This window comes from Ciconia boyciana, chromosome 4 (assembly GCF_034638445.1).
Source record: "Ciconia boyciana chromosome 4, ASM3463844v1, whole genome shotgun sequence".
Taxonomy (NCBI): Eukaryota; Metazoa; Chordata; class Aves; order Ciconiiformes; family Ciconiidae; genus Ciconia; species Ciconia boyciana.
Window position 1 is genome coordinate 25,641,303 of NC_132937.1, and position 17,510 is coordinate 25,658,812.

General features: G+C 37.3%; 1 protein-coding gene across 3 annotated transcripts in view; it reads right to left on the bottom strand.

Annotated features, from left to right (window-relative positions):
* The window catches only part of NEDD4L (NEDD4 like E3 ubiquitin protein ligase), a 202,659-nt gene that overhangs the window by 27,538 nt on the left and 157,611 nt on the right, over window positions 1–17,510 (bottom strand). For all 3 annotated transcript variants that reach the window (XM_072858758.1, XM_072858755.1, XM_072858759.1), the window contains 6 exons: window positions 11,820–11,951; window positions 11,189–11,308; window positions 8,483–8,680; window positions 7,072–7,149; window positions 4,906–4,960; window positions 76–134 (listed from right to left, as the gene is read on the bottom strand). In XM_072858758.1, coding sequence (XP_072714859.1) covers window positions 76–134; window positions 4,906–4,960; window positions 7,072–7,149; window positions 8,483–8,680; window positions 11,189–11,308; window positions 11,820–11,951 — 642 coding nt within the window. The remainder of the gene's footprint in view (window positions 1–75; window positions 135–4,905; window positions 4,961–7,071; window positions 7,150–8,482; window positions 8,681–11,188; window positions 11,309–11,819; window positions 11,952–17,510) is intronic.

Sequence of the window (17,510 nt, forward strand, 5' to 3'; positions counted from 1 at the left end):
GGCAATGCCTCCTGCCTATACCAAATGTACGTGAGTCACAGCATGTAACGGGGAAAAAACCACAGCAGTACTTACTGGACCAGTAATTGCCGGGTTCTGCAGCCTGGGGTCTTCCCACTGGGTAATTTTATTATCTGTAAATAACAAAAGAAATTATATCATTACTTCCCTGTTACCACACTGTGAGTTTATGTTGTTTTTTTTCTCCCTACAACTGTTTTCCCTACCATTTCCACAACTTCGTATTTCAGGGTTAGAAAAGGCTTCATTCACCCATCTACATCAAAACCCCATCACACTGTTTAGTTGAAAACACTCATTCAAAAATGCAAAACTACAACAGAATCCAGTGTATTTACACTGCTTTTATTTCAATGTCTGTAATAGTAAACATGTTCTATTTGAACATGGTCTTGGATTCAACTCGTATTAGAAATACACGGACTTCATGCCTGAAAGGTAAAGGAACCCAAAAACTTTGTCAAATGACAGACTAAGTTCACTTTTTTGAAATTTTGCATAAAGATAGCCAAAATGTAATACTTATAAAAACAGTCTGTATTTAAATTTGGAGGGAGTAACATCTCTCTAAAAAAAATGTCCTAGACACTGATTTAATGAAAAGGTTATAGGACCATTAAGGAAGGCAAAATTATACAGTTATGGTATAAGAGATCATTCCGTTTTGACCAAAGGAGATTTTGGCAGTAACACGACAGAATCCAGTTCTTTTCATCTACAGCTTTTAAGAGCACCAGGAGGGTGATATGGTAAGGTTATAGAGGACCACAGTGAAACTCTCCCTGCCTCCAGACAACTGCTCCTCACAAGATTCTGAACACAACAGAATCACAACAAAATGATGATGTTGCAACAATAAGACAATGCTCCAAAAACCAAACTAGATGCCACCGGCAATGGCAAGGTTTAAGTCAGCCATTTCCTGCACTGAAAGGGTAATAACAATAGTACATCTGTCTGTCACATGCACTGCTTTGATTTATGGACTGTATGTTAAGACAGTAGTCCAGATTTTAAGTTTTGTAATTGCTAGGTTTGGGAATAAACACACTTAAGTTTCAAGAAAGTTGTTTTTATGGCTCGTATAGGTAAAAGCGAAGAACCAAACCCACTTGTATTAAGACATAAGTATTTTCCATGTTGCTACAGCTGGAAAAGACCCGTAAGTTTTGAGCATCCCAAGCTAGTTTTAAAACGGACTGCGATTTGAAAGGTGACATTCATTAAATGTTAACTGAAGGAAGTTTAAAAAGATCACAAGCACATTTCAAGAAATTGGATCAGTTAATTTAATATTAAAATACTGTTTTATTTCCCTTCACACGTTAAGTCTATTTAGTGCTTATCAAAATTATGGAGGAAGGCTGTTAGACTGACAGCTCCAGAAACCACATGAGATCCACAGACCAGAGCCTGCCATAAAGGCATGATGCCTAATCTGGCCCTTTCCATCGTGCTTCAACCTGTTCAGTCCAATTTCCCTCTACAAAGTTTACTGGCTTTATACCAATTCATTTCTTCTACCTACTTGAAACTGACAGCCACAAATCTTGGTGGTCATTTTGTATGAAATCAAAGAGAATAGAACTGGAAATGACTGCAAGTTTGTAAATTCTTTCTTATTGCCCTACATATTTAAGAGTGTACAACGATGTTACTGACAAATCTTTGTCTAAATTTTTTTCAGAGTATTACAGAGACAGGGACTTCATATTATAAATGCTATTCCAGGGCTTAAATGCTCCAGCAATTAGAAGGGTCTAACCTGAACCACTCTACCTGGAATCGTAGCTCAAGATTCTCTGTCTTATCCAAAGTGGATGAGGATCACAAATTCATTCCTTTTGTAGCACATTTTAAAAAATCTACCATGTCTCTTGAGTTTTCACACAAATACAATACTCTGCCTTTCCTCATAAATCGGGCTCTGGGGCCTCGGAGGATTCCCTCTTCTCCTCTGTCTCCTCTGGTCCCTTTCCAAGTGGTCCACTATTTTCTTGAAGCCTGGGACCTCATGCTAGATACAGTATTGTCATAGCCAAGACATTACCAGTGCTGATGAGATTAGAAGGATTACTTCAGGGCTTATTTAAGACACTCCTGTTGATACATCACAGGATGAGTTAACTCGTGTTCAGTCGATGATATTTTTCATGTCCTTTTCAACCAAAATTCTGCTAATTATTCCCATTCTGAGTAGTACTTCGCAATTCTTATTAAAGAGCACCTTACTTCACACTACAGCGGCAATTTTCCAGACTCATTCTGATTCTCATCCTGTTCCAGTGAGCACCTCTCACCTCTCCTACACTGTTGTCTTCTGCTGAACTAATGAGTACATTCCCCCTAATTCATTGTTCAAATCACTAATGACTATATTGAAGAATGGTGGATCCAAGACAGACTTTGAGGGGAACCCATTTAATATATCCCTCCCTCTGTCAGTGAACCACTGATAACCATTCTGCATGTGGTTGGAAAACCTTTGTGTCTTCCTTCGTGATACTTTCTAACAGGTAGATCGTATTTCCCTGTAAGGCTCCTAGGAAATACAGAAGTATATGCATGCTACAATGAACAGAGAATACTATTTTATTCATGGATCATAAATAATGTTGACTTAGCTAGCTAAGGACCAATCATGGAGAACTAGACACTGTATTTTTTGTTAAAAGATTGACCGCTGCAGAAATTAGAACTGTTTACAGTTAAAATCTAAAAATATTATATTTTCAGGCTACTATGTTACAAGTAATACCTAAATTATTTTAACAGTACTTTGCTTTACTAGTTTATATGGTATGCTTAATAGCAGTTTGTATTGCTCCACAAGAGGAGGGTTCTGTGCGGGTTGCATTAGACTTTTTTACAGTTTCTCTCAGGGATGAGAGACACATTTCAAAAATAGGACAACAGTATTGGATAATTATGCAGAAGAATTACAAAATGTGTCTGGGAAACCAGGACATGAATACTAGCTGAATCTGTTAACACTTTCAACGTTTATATTGTATTCTAATAACAAAACTGACTACGTTTGTTGCATCTTAACTAATCGCTTTAGCAGAAAATGACTGAAATGATGGCCAGTTTATCACAGTAACGGACTACTGAGACTTGCATATTTAGGGTGAGCACAGCTGATCGCACCCATGATTTCAGCGTACGCTCTCACGTTAGTCATGAAACAAGTAAGAGTCAGCAGGCTCTGTCACAAACCTACCATTATGGTCAAATGTCACGGCACCTCCTTATCGATACTGTGGAAACAAACGCTACTACTGAGATTGCTCAAGGCAAATCAGCGAGCACTGAATGCTGTTGGCAGTCATTCCCTAAATACTGAGCACAACGTTATCACGATGGAGCTGCAGCGTGTCCACTGTAATACACTGGCACCACCTCTGCTCCTAGAGCCCACTGTCATTGTAGTGGTGTGGCACCAGATTGAGACCAAAAATATTTGCTGGAAACAAGCAGCAAAAAACCCTCAAAACTTGTAAAACCTGCTATAGAAAAAGCTAAAAATACTCAGATCAAAAGAAGAACTAGAGAGATTTCAGATGCAAATAAATTTAGTTTTATAACGATTATAAATTCTTTGGGGAATTCTAATTAACCTACAACTTCAACATTCCATTTACTTTTAGAGACTAACACATGCTTAAGTAGATTTAGGAGACTGAAAAATTAAAACTTTTTAAAGGAGGTTGGGAGGCTCAACAATTATACAGGTATTTTAAAGAAGACAATTTTATTCTGTGACTCTTCAGTAGCAGCAGTTTACAATAATTTGCAACGTTTAAGTTTCCAGATATCTGTTGGGAAAAGCAATTACAGAAAGTATAAAGAATAATAATTCTGTACTGATGTTTGAAATAGGTTAATCTTGTGCTTGACAAGTGTATTATTTCTAATTTTTATTTAAAACTATTTATACAATTTCAAAATTCGTATTACTTTAGAGACAGTCTTTTAATGATTTAATGTCATATATACAACTACAGATAAGTATAGGAGTCTGTTACTGATACTGAAGGAAAAACATAGTACTACCAAATACGTATAATAGTTTAAGATTTTAATTCTTTGTTTTTCTTTTGTATAGCGTATGTTTTGTATAGCATATGTACCCTCTTCTAATGGTTTTGTGAGTTACCTATTTCTGTGAAGATTATGCCATCAGTAGAAATACCTCATTAAAAAGTTCAGCTGAAGTCTTTAAAAAAAAAAAAAAAAAGGAAACAATCCAACCTTTCTGGGCTACTTTATTTTCAAACAACAACAAAAACTCACACAGTAGTTCTGAGATGCTGTAATAAGACAAGTCTACAATGAAACATCACTTACACTAGAACTTCACTAACAGAACTGAATAATATTAATGGGCTGGGTGCAGTTTAACATGCTATAAATAGGAAATAAGATCAGAATCAGCACTGCCACAAGACCTTCTTAAAAGAGAGGAAAGAGTACTTATCAGTGCTAATTTCTCCACTGCCTGTATGTGGAGTTGTGGCTATATGATCTCTTCTCATCTTATTTTCTATTCCTAGTGTATATTTTAATTTATTAAGTGCAAATAAGCCATGGGATCATCAACAACAACAACAACGAATCCAAAATATCAACAAGAACAAAAGAAACCACAAAGAAGAAATGTTAATGCTTCACAAGTCAGAGAGGGACAAAGCTTGATGAGCCAATTAAAAGCAAGCTTTCAGTGAATATACAGTACCGTATGAGGGCACTAAGTCTCTGGTATCAATGTCTCCACATATCAACACCTGGCTTCCTAAATGAAGAGTAAAATTATAAAGCTTTCACTTCAATATTTATTACCTCCCTTTGTCTATTTGCTGTAGTACCTGAGTGCTTACTTACTATGGTCTATATAAAACGTTCTTCCATCCAAATGTATTCTTTCCTCCCAACCAGGCTGGAATTGGGAAATGAAAAAAAAAAGAGAGAAAATAAGTGAAATACTACCACTCTCACACAGCATGAAGCAGTACATTATCCACACCTACTTAAATTGTCTGACAGATGCTTGTGAGATAGCAAACACAAAATGATCACAGATGCATTATGTCAAGGCCAAAAATCTAGGAAGATTCAAAGAGCTGGCTATGTATACAGGTAACTGTATCCAATACAGTAAATAGTTTTTTAAAGCTTGGAAGTGGAAACTTCTTGCATCAGGGTTTATAGCCACTTCCTACTATGAGGAAATGATCACAAAGAATAGATTGTCCATCATTGGTTAGGTTTGAGAGTTTCTGCTTCTACTTCTGAAACACACGTGGGCCATTTACTGTAAATATGTGAGCCAGGATCCCATTACAGTGGGACAAGGATGTCTAGCCCAGTACTCAATTCTTCCCTTTTTATCCATTCCCTTTTCTCATCTTCCAAATGATTATAGTATAGAAAGGAGAATAAATGGCACACTGTTAGTATAGGCAACGCTGTCCAGTCTAGCACTCATTCAACCTGCATGCTCTGCATGAGCTTCAGACTTCTATAAAATACAGATGAGAAATGATTTCATGTCAATCTTTTCCGAGAAACTCTTGTAAAATTCTGTAGTCGTTCTTAGCTCACTCAAAAATGGATTGTTTAACTGAGTTAAAATCTGTTACTAATTATATATTTCCAGTGATATATGTCAGGCTATCCTGATTTCACTGCATGTTTTATCTCTTGCAATTAACAGAATAAATTGTAAATTGTCCCTTCGGTTACTCCCATGCAGTGCCTCCTATCTAAGCAATGTGTCCTCAAAGATTAATGCATGCTCAATGTATCTGAAGAACTGCAAAAGAACAGCTACTTCCACAGCTGTTTTCTTAAAGACAAACTGCATTACTGCTGTGTTGTAACCAGGAAATGCATCATAATACCTGTGTTCAACTGCACAGAGTTTTCAGTCTAATCAGTGATTCAAGACACTGGGCCTGACAAATGGCCTAGCTTGATTTAAATACAAGGCAAAACTTTTTGCTAGTCAAGACAAGGGCAGTGAGATTTTAGGATGTTTTAGAGGAGGATGTCTGATCGTAGGTGGTAACAGAGGTTATCGCCCCTCACCAAAGGTAGCATTTGTCACCACTCTCGCCCAAAAGCAGCACTCGTTTTGGTCTGCCGGCAGAGTGGTTCATCTAAGTAAACTGTAACCCAGCTCAGTGAAAATGAACAGGATTAAAGACTTGTTATTCAAACTGTTTAGAACTAAAATAATTTAACCTGCCATGTCCTGTAGGGTGGGACAGTAGCCTCTTCTGCTGGCACAGCTGTTTCGAACAGCTCGTCCATAATACATGCTGGAGCACTGACAGTGCTGGTGACAATTAGTGGCTTGTTGTCACTAAGGTTTCCAGTGTTGCAAGTACAATTTCAATGGCAATATCTCAAAAGTATGCTTAGTATATATGAGGCAATAAGCTGAATTAACACTACAACGTAAAAATCAGCACCTTAGAAAAAGTACTAGCTTGCACAGACTAGTCTCCGCCATTAAGGATGCAGCTTTTTAAAAACAAAGCAAAGCTCTGTGTTTGACGTGGCTGTAAATCAATACTATACTTTGGTTACAAGTGTGACAAAACTTCTGACACTAAAAATAATAATTTTCTCTGCAGAATATGGAAGTTTCATTGAAAAATCAAAATCTATTCAGATTTCTGAATGCCAATATATGCTTATGCTGGTGTGTTAATAGAGCTCGCTTTGAACAATCTGCTCCAGCAACAGGTAATTATCTAAAAGCACATAGTCGGAGATAAAACCAAGGTAAGTTTCTTGAAAGCTCAAAGCTTTAGATAAGCAAAGAAACATGCAATCATTTCAGAAATACTGTGGGCTGGCTTCAAAGAGCCTGACTGACTCACAGATAAAGCTTTTTGGTGCTATATATAAACATAGCTTTAATATCTTCAGAAAAGTGATGACAGAAACATATGTGTCCACATACAATATATGACTGCAGTAATACATCGGATCAGGTAAGATAGCAGGTATATATTAAAATACATACACATTATCACTTACAGGAAGAGGGCCCAAATCATTAGGGTTCAAAGATGCTTTTGATCTCAAATGCACTGGAAATTTCAGTCGTGGATCCTCCTGTAACAGAAATATAGAACTGTAAAATCCAAAAGATCAAGTTAGATCTACATACTAAATCAAACACAGAATTATCTGGAAAAGAAATCTTCCTACATTACAGTTATTCTTTTATTCTTTTTTTTTGAGAATAAAACATATAAAACAAAACATATAAAAGCAATAGAACATTTAGTATTTGGATGTGTCACATACTTTATTAGGATTCACATATTGAAATGATTTTTTTAAATATTAAGAGTTAGTTAGGGTGATGTAAGACTTTGACTCCATTAAGTCTGCTCTGTATTCTTAGGAATGCATGCACTCCCATAAGTGACATTTAGATATATATGCACATTTTTGGCTCTTAAAAACGTGAGAGAAATAAGCCATCCTATCACAAAAAGGCTCAAAAAGGATGAAAATGAGCTTCTTAAGTGTTTATTAATGCACATGTGTTACTACATCAATGCCCAAATGAAGCAAAAAGGGGCAAGTAAAATTGGTCACAGAAGACATACCTAGACAAAAAAAAGCTTGAACTTTCCACACACATAATTTACCCACATGCCCCTGGGAACACCATTAAGAACCACCATTAAAAATATGTCATGTAAATAGTGGCGACTGGGAATCTGAATGATGCCTAACAAATTCAAGTGCAACTCATATTTCAATGGTGATTTGAAATGCTGGGTCATCTTTGACATTTTTTCCTAGTGTAATTTTATTTCTTCAATTTGCTGACCAAAGTTGCAGAATTATTTAAAAATGGATCCTCATGACATAAAACAAGTAACAAAAAGGATTCTGTTAACTGAATAATATGAACATATATTATATTAATAAAAAAGCAGCGCTAGTCACAATGAAATACAATACAATTACGGACAGTCTCAAACTAAACAACAATCCAAATCTCCATTGCACTGTATGCCTCAAAGTCAAAGTTGGGGAATTTAAAGGACAGTGCTTGTATGCAATGATTTGTCAAGTATAAAAAGGTCAAATACAAAATGCAAAACACTATTGCATGGTATACGATGTACAAATGCACCAAATCTAAGAGGAAGCGAACAATTAAGTTTCCTTTCTCCGAGTGCAGCAATGGCAGCACTACAGTCATTTCATGAAATTAGCTACTCAAGTCTATCGCCACTGTACGTGACTGCGTGGAGGATTCGGTGAGATTCCTACCTCAGTTTTATGAAAAGTTAGGCTGACAAATCCCTCCTTAAAGACAAGACAAATGCCACAATAAAAAAGGGGGCTATATAGGCAGGAAAACAAAGACAGAGACATTTAAAAGATGGCAACTGATTTAAAATTCACTATCTAGAATTTCTCTTACCCACGTAGTAGTTTTAGTATTATGATCAATGAAGAAGGGCCTGCCATTGGGCGCTATTCGCATCTCCCAGCCAGGAGGAAGGAAGCTTTGTGCAACTTTGTGTTGTGGTTTAGGGGAGTTGTAAGGTGAGGGCTGTGGAGACTGTGGATTGGAAAGCGTGTCCTTCACTGCTCTGCGCACAGGGGAGTCCTTGATACCCTGAAGAAAATGAAAGATATTAAGTTTTGACAAATGTCACTCAATACCGTAAAATGAATAAAACTTGGTATCACAGCAAGTAGTTTTTCATTCCAGATATAATTCATACTAGAATTAAGTGCTGGGACTGATTTCCTAGAACTCACTTAGCTAAAGTCTGCTCCTGATAACATACCAAGCTTTTTTCTGTGAAGGACACAGTGTTTTATCACTTCCCTCTGCAGTGATAATGTCCACAGTACTTACATTTGATTATATATTTTACTGTGGCTGCCCTGAGTATTTCATTTAATGAAGGAAAAAATAAAAGCATTGCTTCATGCTTCATGGTGCGATATATCTCACTTTACAACAGGAGAGTATCCTAAACGTGAGGCAATGTTACCCACTTTTCAATGCATTTCTCAAATATAACTTCAGACAAAACATTTAAATATGAACTTAAAACAAGTTCCTAAAATAAATGGAGGTTTGCAATTACAGATTTTGGACAGGTTATTTGTTGGTTTTTTTGTTGTTTTTTTTTCTTTTTAAATAAATGATCACAGCCACAAAACTGCTTCACTGATCAATGCCTATTGGTTAAAAACAGGAGTTACATGATGTATTTGGGTTTTTTTTTCCAATTTCCCTAGGAAACTGCACATTTAGATGCCTAAACAGCTTGAAAAATTTGATCCAGATGTACTCACCTTTGAAAATACAGACTATCACAATCAGAAAACAAGACTTAAGTACTTATGTTTAAATCTTGTTTGCATTTGTACTTTTCAGTTACTTTCCAAAAACATGTTCTCATTAGCTGATATAACAGTCTGTTTTCTTCTTGTTTTTACTAATTATTAAGATTCAGTAAATCCATGCATGCTTATTTTGGCAATTCTCTAACTTAGCCTACATTTAATTACTATTTTTTGAGTATTTGAAAGCGAGGCATCAGCATGGATATTTACAAAATTATTCTAGCCTTATTTGTGGCTTGTTTTCAGCTGCATTTGGATGGAAAATGCAGTTAGATTACAGTGTTCAAAAGTGGCATTTAAAATAGCTTGCATTAAATAAAAGCCTTCCGTATGTCTTGTACACAAAAACATTAAACATTTCACAATAAGATAACTATTTAAACAAAGGAAGTAACTTCCAAAAAGTTGAACTCATTTTTTTTCTCATGGTTGTATCCTTTAAGATTTTAATATCTGTAAGTCTACACCTTACCTTTTTTTAAAAAAAAACATTAATTCAGAGGTGGGTATAAGATGACAAGTTTGTGCTCTTCAGCACCCTTGTTGTTTCTGAGTATTGAACAAACGAAACACCAAACTGATTAGCTGAGTATTCTGAAGTGAAGAGAATACGGGGTTTGTAGCTATGGAATAGGTTATTGCCCTTAAAAGCTATCACCCTGAGAAACTCAAGTTTCAGATGCTTAGTCAGTGACTTCTGCCAGCTCAACTGTTTAAAATGTCAGTAGGGAGAGGAATGCCCTTCATGTTTTAGTTTAAGATATTCAGAATCTTTTAATTTATTTAAAGTACAGTAAATTTGGTCTTCAAAATTAACAATGGCAAGGGCAATTTTAAGTATTTCATTGTCAAAGGGTTTACCTGAATTACATAGAAGTAGAGATAATTCATTTTAAATATGAACTATAATCACCTCACTACAATCTGTCCAATAATCCTACCTTTGTTTAACAATCTGCTCAATAGTTTGAGTACTTTTCAGTATAAGGAACAAAGAAGAACGATGCAGAAAATGAACTAAACGTTACAGTCTTCACTTGACTGATGGCAAACTTTTGCAGGGGCAAAGGGGACGCAAGTAGGTGAGAGAGAAGGAAAATAAGGTGTCATACTTTAAGCTTGAAAAAGAAATTTTAAAGAATTTACTCTCCTCAACACAGCCATGTTCAACTGACTCGAGTTTTAATCACGCTTTCGGAAGTAAAACACACATTGTCTTTGATTGCATAAGAAGCCACTTCAGTTATTCTTCAGATACGTTGCAGTGAACATCATTCAACAGCTCTCTGAATTACTTTTAAAGATACTTAAATTAAATGTCCTTTTGAAAGACAAGGAATGTAAAATGCAATCAGTACCTTAACTCAAAGATCTGACGAACTGAATCGCGTGTATTATTTTCAAAGTTATCAGCATCACAATAAATGTTTCAACTTAAAAAAATATTTCTGATTTTATATATTCAGAGCACTTGAAGGGAGCCACAACAACATGATGTTTCAGACATGCACACAGATTACGGTTTAGCTGACCAAACTAAATAATCATATACATATTACATCATTCAATGACCGTAAAAGTTAAGTAATACTGTTGTACAATATCAAGATCCAGACAGAAAACTGCTAAAGAAAACAGCAATATGTTATGGCAAAATCAATAACAGGGAAAAGTGGCTGTGCTGCATAACCAAAAAGGAAATAAGAAGCTACAATGAATGAGAAGTCAGCCATAACCGATCTTTGCTCGTAACAGCGTTTCTCACCTCAAGTGGAGCAGACAGAGTTACTGTGGGTGAACTGAGGCTACGAGGCCGTCTTATCTGGGGTTCGCTTAAATGGTTGCTGCTGTTTGCTGTTGACCCAACCATGCCATCTTCTGCAAGCTATGTCAGAAGCAAAACCAAGTTAGCAAGTTGTCAGAAACACAGTTCATCCAGAATTAGGACACTTACAAAATGATGTAATTATTTATTATTAGTATGCAATATTAAGTATACTTTCTTAAAGATCAAGTTTTTAATTTAATTCCATTGGAAGGGCAAATAATGTACAATACTATTAACAGATCAACACAACTTTGAGATTCAATCCTAAGCATGCATTTGCCTCCTTTTATTAGTTTGTATGTACCTCTCCATAAATTCCTTCCATTGTAGCAATCAACTTAATCTGTACCTTAATACAGTTAAAAGAAGTAACAAAAAAAATCCCAATCGTTGCAATTTTTTATGATTATCCTGACTTGTCATGACAATGCTTAGGATTGGTTTTTTTCAGCGTTTTTTTTTCAGCGTTTAAATTTCAGCGTTCTGAAGAGCTGCTTCAGCTGACATTATACTCAATACATGCTAAGTGTTTGCTATCTAAATTGAGTGTTGTAACAGATCTTCATACCTGCATAATGGGCCGTGTCCATGTTGTGGTTCGATTGTTATGATTGACATAATACGTACGGCCCTTTGCATCCTTTCTTTCTTCCCAGCCTGAAGGTAAGCCTGGTGTAGTATGTACATAGGCCACTGAAGGCTGTTCAAGCAAGAAATTACTGTATTGTTATTTTATAATAGCTAAAAAAAAAAAATATTTCTTAAGTCTGTTGTTTAAAAAAAAAAAAGAACTTGTTAACTTACAACATTCTTAAACACAACAAATATACCGAAAAATATGGTTTCTGATTTCATTTAATATAAGCTCTTCTTCTTGTACCTTTGAGTCAAATCATTTTTTCCTCACAATAGAACTTTTGATTCACTTCTGCACAGATTCAGGTATCTTGTTCAGAAAACAACTAAGCTTATATGCCCTCAAACTTTTTAATTTGTCGATTACACATAATGACAAAAAGGAACTTTGTGTTTTAATGATTTTTCCTTAAAAAGGTGGCTGTTTTTTCCTTTAACTAGTATGGATACGTAAGAACTGAAGTAACTGCAGTCGAGTCAAATCTCCCAAGTTCTGTTCTTTTCTTTACCACAGCGTGTCTTCAATCAGTTGCAAGAAACTATTGTGCATTTAAAAACTGAAGTTCAACCACTTTGTTACAGTTACAAGTGTTGCATTCAGGGTCAGCTGTCCTGAAGACACAAGACACACCCCAAACTGGAGCCCAAACTGGTGTGAAAAGACTTTTTTACTCGAAGTTGCACAAGAAAGACATTGTTCTAAAGAAAATATACAGGTAACGATAATGGTGCCAAAGGCACTAATTGTCATTAAACAAGTTATGTCACTATTCAACACAGTAATTAGATTATTGTGTGTTGCTGATGTTGTCTTGTGTACTTCCTGTGAGGAAGATATTCAATGCTTAAACCAATTGGACATTTTTTCCTGGGACTTACGGGGGGGGGGGGGGAGGCATTGTAGCACAAACAGCAAAGCTTCTTGAAGAAAAATAGCCTAGAAAGAATTTTTAACACTGACCCTGTCTGCATCTGAGTATGTGCTTTAGAAGGGGACGATGCCCAGAGAGTTACAGTTTTTAGACAATACCGTCCACATAAATCTGGATGGTTATTAAGCTTAGTCACTCTCTAGTTTGGGACTCCTCTTAAGGCAACACATGCTTGTATAACCGATTCAGAACAGGTATCCTGGCTGTCAGTGAAGCAAACAAGAAAACCAGAAGGCTCAGGATAGGTGTTTTTCTCAAGTAATTGATGTAAACACTAAGAGCTAGAGAGATACTGGCAGAAGGAGAGAGAGTCCGAGGTCAATTGTGTGAGGTTTAACAAGGCCAAGTGCAAGGTCCTGCACTTGGGCCACAACAACCCCATGCAACGCTACAGGCTGGGGAAAAGGGGCTGGAAAGCTGCCAGGCAGAGACGGACCTGGGGGTGCTGGTCGACAGCCGCCTGAATATGAGCCAGCAGCGTGCCCAGGTGGCCAAGAAAGCCAACGGCATCCTGGCTTGTATCAGAAGTCGTGTGGCCAGCAGGAGCAGGGCAGTGATCGTGCCCTGTACTGGGCCCTGGTGAGGCCGCACCTCGAATGCTGTGTTCAGTGTTGGGCCCCTCACTCCAAGAGAGACATGGAGGGGCTGGAGCGTGTCCAGAGAAGGGCAACGGAGCTGGGGAAGGGTCTGGAGCACAAGGCTGATGGGGAGCGGCTGAGGGACCTGGGGTTGTTCAGCCTGGAGAAAAGGAGGCTGAGGGGAGACCTCCTCGCTCTCTACAACGCCCTGAAAGGAGGCTGGAGAGAGGTGGGGGTCGGTCTCTTCTCCCAGGTAACAAGCCATAGGATGAGAGGAAATGGCCTCCAGTTGCGCCAGGGGAGGTTTAGACTGGATATTGGGAAATTTTACTTCATGGAAAGGGTTGTCCAGCACTGGAAGAGGCTGCCCAGGGAAGTGGTGGAGTCCCCATCCCTGGAGGTGTTTAAAAGCCGTTTGGCTGAGGTGCTTAGGGACGTGGTGGGCTTGGCAGAGCTAGGTTTACGGTTGGACTCGATGATTTTAAAGGTCTCTTTCAACCTATACGATTCTGTGATTCTGTGATACGGGAATTTCTGTCATTCACAGCAGATACAAGCAAACTGCTAAACTCTGCAGGGCAGTATTTTCGCTCTCTGATGAAGCCCATGTATTAATAATTGCATCAAAGACTTGGCACGTGCAAGGTGCTTTTCAGTATCTAGATCTTTGGTTCAATATGCATTTGGCTTAATTATTAATCACATTAAAATATACATTCATACATTAATTATCGGGAGTCTGTAACGCTAGAGATTGCTTCACTCTTTCCAAACATCTGCCTTGACAGCAGAAGGATGACGAAACCTAAAGGTCTTCATCACGTGACAGAGTAAAAAACAGTGCTTGAACTGCCCTGTCTTACCAATTTGTGCAATGCTTTTAATTCATCACCAATAACATTAATTCCTTTAGAAATAGGCAGCTTTGTAATGCTAAGAAAACAAACCAAAACGCCTTCATCTAGCAGTCTGCTTTTATCATGGCTTCCCCTGAACAGGCTGTAGCAATGTACATGGCATTTTTCTTATGGACGTAAAATGTGAACTTACTGGTCCTTAAAGAATTTCAGGTTTAAATGCTGACAGGTAGAACTGCAAAGCAGCACAGCAGACAGAAAGGCAAAACTTGTACTTGAACTGCTAAACTTACTGCGCTTGTTGCACCTGAACATCAAATTTTCTGTAGCGCTGGAACTTCTTGAGCTGATGTAATAGTTAATGCCAGTGTTCAGATTGGGAAGCAATGGTTCTGACATCTGAGCTAGAGAAAGGACTCGCATCCATGTCCAAGATGCAGAAAGCAGCTCTGGTTGCTGCCCCTTGCACCCCCAACAATCTCCTGCTTACAAGTAGATGATCTATGAACTCTTTTTAGACTGCTTGGAAAAGAGAAGACATTTTTATAAGACCTTTCCTGAAAGAAGCAGGATGCTGCATGTAAAAACATGGCTTGAAGAAAGACTGACTGTAACACCACATGTCTGACGACAGACAGTTGCTGGACGTAACAAAGGAAGAAGGCTAAGAAACTCATGCATACTATGAATTGTCCTTCGCTCCAATGGAGCAAAGGGGCAAATTACTCCAATGCTCATTAATCCAATTCGCTTCACAAAGGACTACCTATTTAAGGCAAGTGCCTCCTGCAGAAGTCAAAGGCATGTCTTTATTTCAGACAACAGTATTCTTTACGTTAAAAAAAAAAAACCACACCACCAAAAAACCTTTTTTAGGTGGTAAGCCCAAAATGGAAATAATTCTGATGTACAGTCATGCTTTCATTCATTCTGTCCTTTCACAGACAGCATGTTATCACGTATCAAACGTGAAGGTGTATCATTTTCACCTCTGCAATTTCAGGGCATCTCATGGAGAAGACGTGCTGCTGTGCTAGATAAAGGAGAAACAGAGCATACAGACTGAAGTTTTGTGCAGAACATCAGATATCTTGTTGTCACTTCATGTGCGGTCTTTGCTCATTTTGTTAACTACAGGAGTCACTAACTACTGAGAGACAATTTCAAATTTGGAATTCAATACAAATTCAGCACTACATAGTAACAGTATGATTTTAGCATCAATCCCAATATTTTTACTAGAAGTCTAAAATAAGTGCTGGGCAGAGCTGATCACTAGCACAGACTCTGAAGAGAGTAGTATGTCTTAGCCTCACATCAAGACAATGAGTAACCCAATGAACTAGGGGGAGACAGGGGTTTTATTTCATCCAGTCTTAGGGAGCCCGAGTTAAACCACTGTAGGCAGAGACATGTGTGTATCACAGTAATGGTATCAACAATTTAGAGTAAGCGAAGGTGCCTCTGCTTTTTTGAGTACTTTGCCCACATCTGAGATGACCATCAGAAACACGGCCTCTGTTTCAGGGCTGATTCATATCCAAGCAGCCTAAGTGCAGGCAGGAGGAGGTCAGCTCTATGGGCAAATGCTTTTGGTAAAGATGAATGACTGAAGACTCAGTCCTGCAAAGTATTAACATTCGAGCTCTTAAATTCTCACTAGGTGAATCCAAATTGAATTCCGTGAGCACTTGGAATGAATGTTGGAATACAAAGCAGTGCACATGAGTAAGAGATTAAAGGTGTTTAAGGAAGACTCTTTAAACTTTTTTAGTATGATCTTAAAATAAAACCATGGGAAGAATCAGCCTTGAAAATTATCAAATATCTTCACATTGGTTAGAAACCAATTGTTAAGCTTTCTAGTTTTAGAAAGGAGTCTTCCTGGTAAAGTGACAACTGCACTGATGACCATTCTTCTGATGGAAAAAAGCTAGCTATATGTAACATAAAATTTTCTAATCCTTGTAATTAAACTAAAAATTCAACACATTCTGAAAAAGTGTTATTCCTACCTTACCATACTACTGCCCTGAACATTTAAAGAAACACTGAGATTGGTCTCCTGGGAATTCAGGATATGTTCTTCCTCTTACCTGTCATGGCTATCTATAATAAACAATACTTGAACATTTTTTTTGTTTTAAAAACATAGCCTGATAAAACATTTGTTTCTATCCTATCGCTGTGTACTTTTAATACTCCAATTTATTTTAAACCTGAAGTAGTCACTATCAAATTATATATGCAAGCACTATTTAAGAAACATATATGCCTGAAGTGGTGAACTAGAAAATTGTCATGAAGTGGAATTAGCAAGATGCATTAATTCAGAGTTTGCTGCACTAGCAGCTGTAATTTTTTTGCCACAAAACAGTAAAAGGAAGAGCAGCAAAAACTTAAAAGGACTGAAATTTAAAGTCATGTGAGAAATATCACAAACAGATTTTTAATTACATTGAATTTATATTAAAGGAAATATTTTCTGCCAGATTTAAAAAAAGTCATTAGCAACTGCATTATGGCTGACAGTATAAGAAAAACCTATAACCACTTACAGCATACGTAGGATGAATAGGACGAATGCAAAATTGATCAGTAAAACTTAGACGGCTAAGTATGATTCCAGTTCAATACCTGCAATCCATTCATTAATATCTTCAACTCTAAGAGTTTCACTGTTTTTCCTTATTTTACTACCTAGATTCCTCAGTGCAGGTATTCTACATCTGACTACAAAATCTGTTTTCTTCAAGTATATACTGTCCATGCTTTGAGTACTATGCAGACTCACAAGAGCATGGGAAGTATTAAGCCACAACACGAAGGCTACTTGGATAGCTGCCTCTCTGTCTCTAGGCCTTTAGCTTTATTCGCCACACTAACCATAAAGCAAGCGAAAAAGTTACTCTTTCCATGTCCTTATAAACAGTGATTTGTGTTTCATGATAATTCCATTTAAAAACATGTATACAGTGGAAAATTGCTACCCAAAGATCGAAGACGTGAATTACATTGCACAGTAGAATTTGATAACTCTCTTTAGGCCTCTGAAGGCTCCTGTTGAAATTGAGGATACGTTCTTTTTCTACACTCTACATTCTTTGCTCCAGCAAAGCAATTAACTGTAATTCTTGTTCTTGCTTCATATTAAGACCTCTTTCCTAGGACTCTTGCTTAAGTCAGTGTGTTTGCTTTTCACGAGAAGAGCATAGTCGACACAAAGAACTGGAGAACTGCCTAGATAATCAGGAAA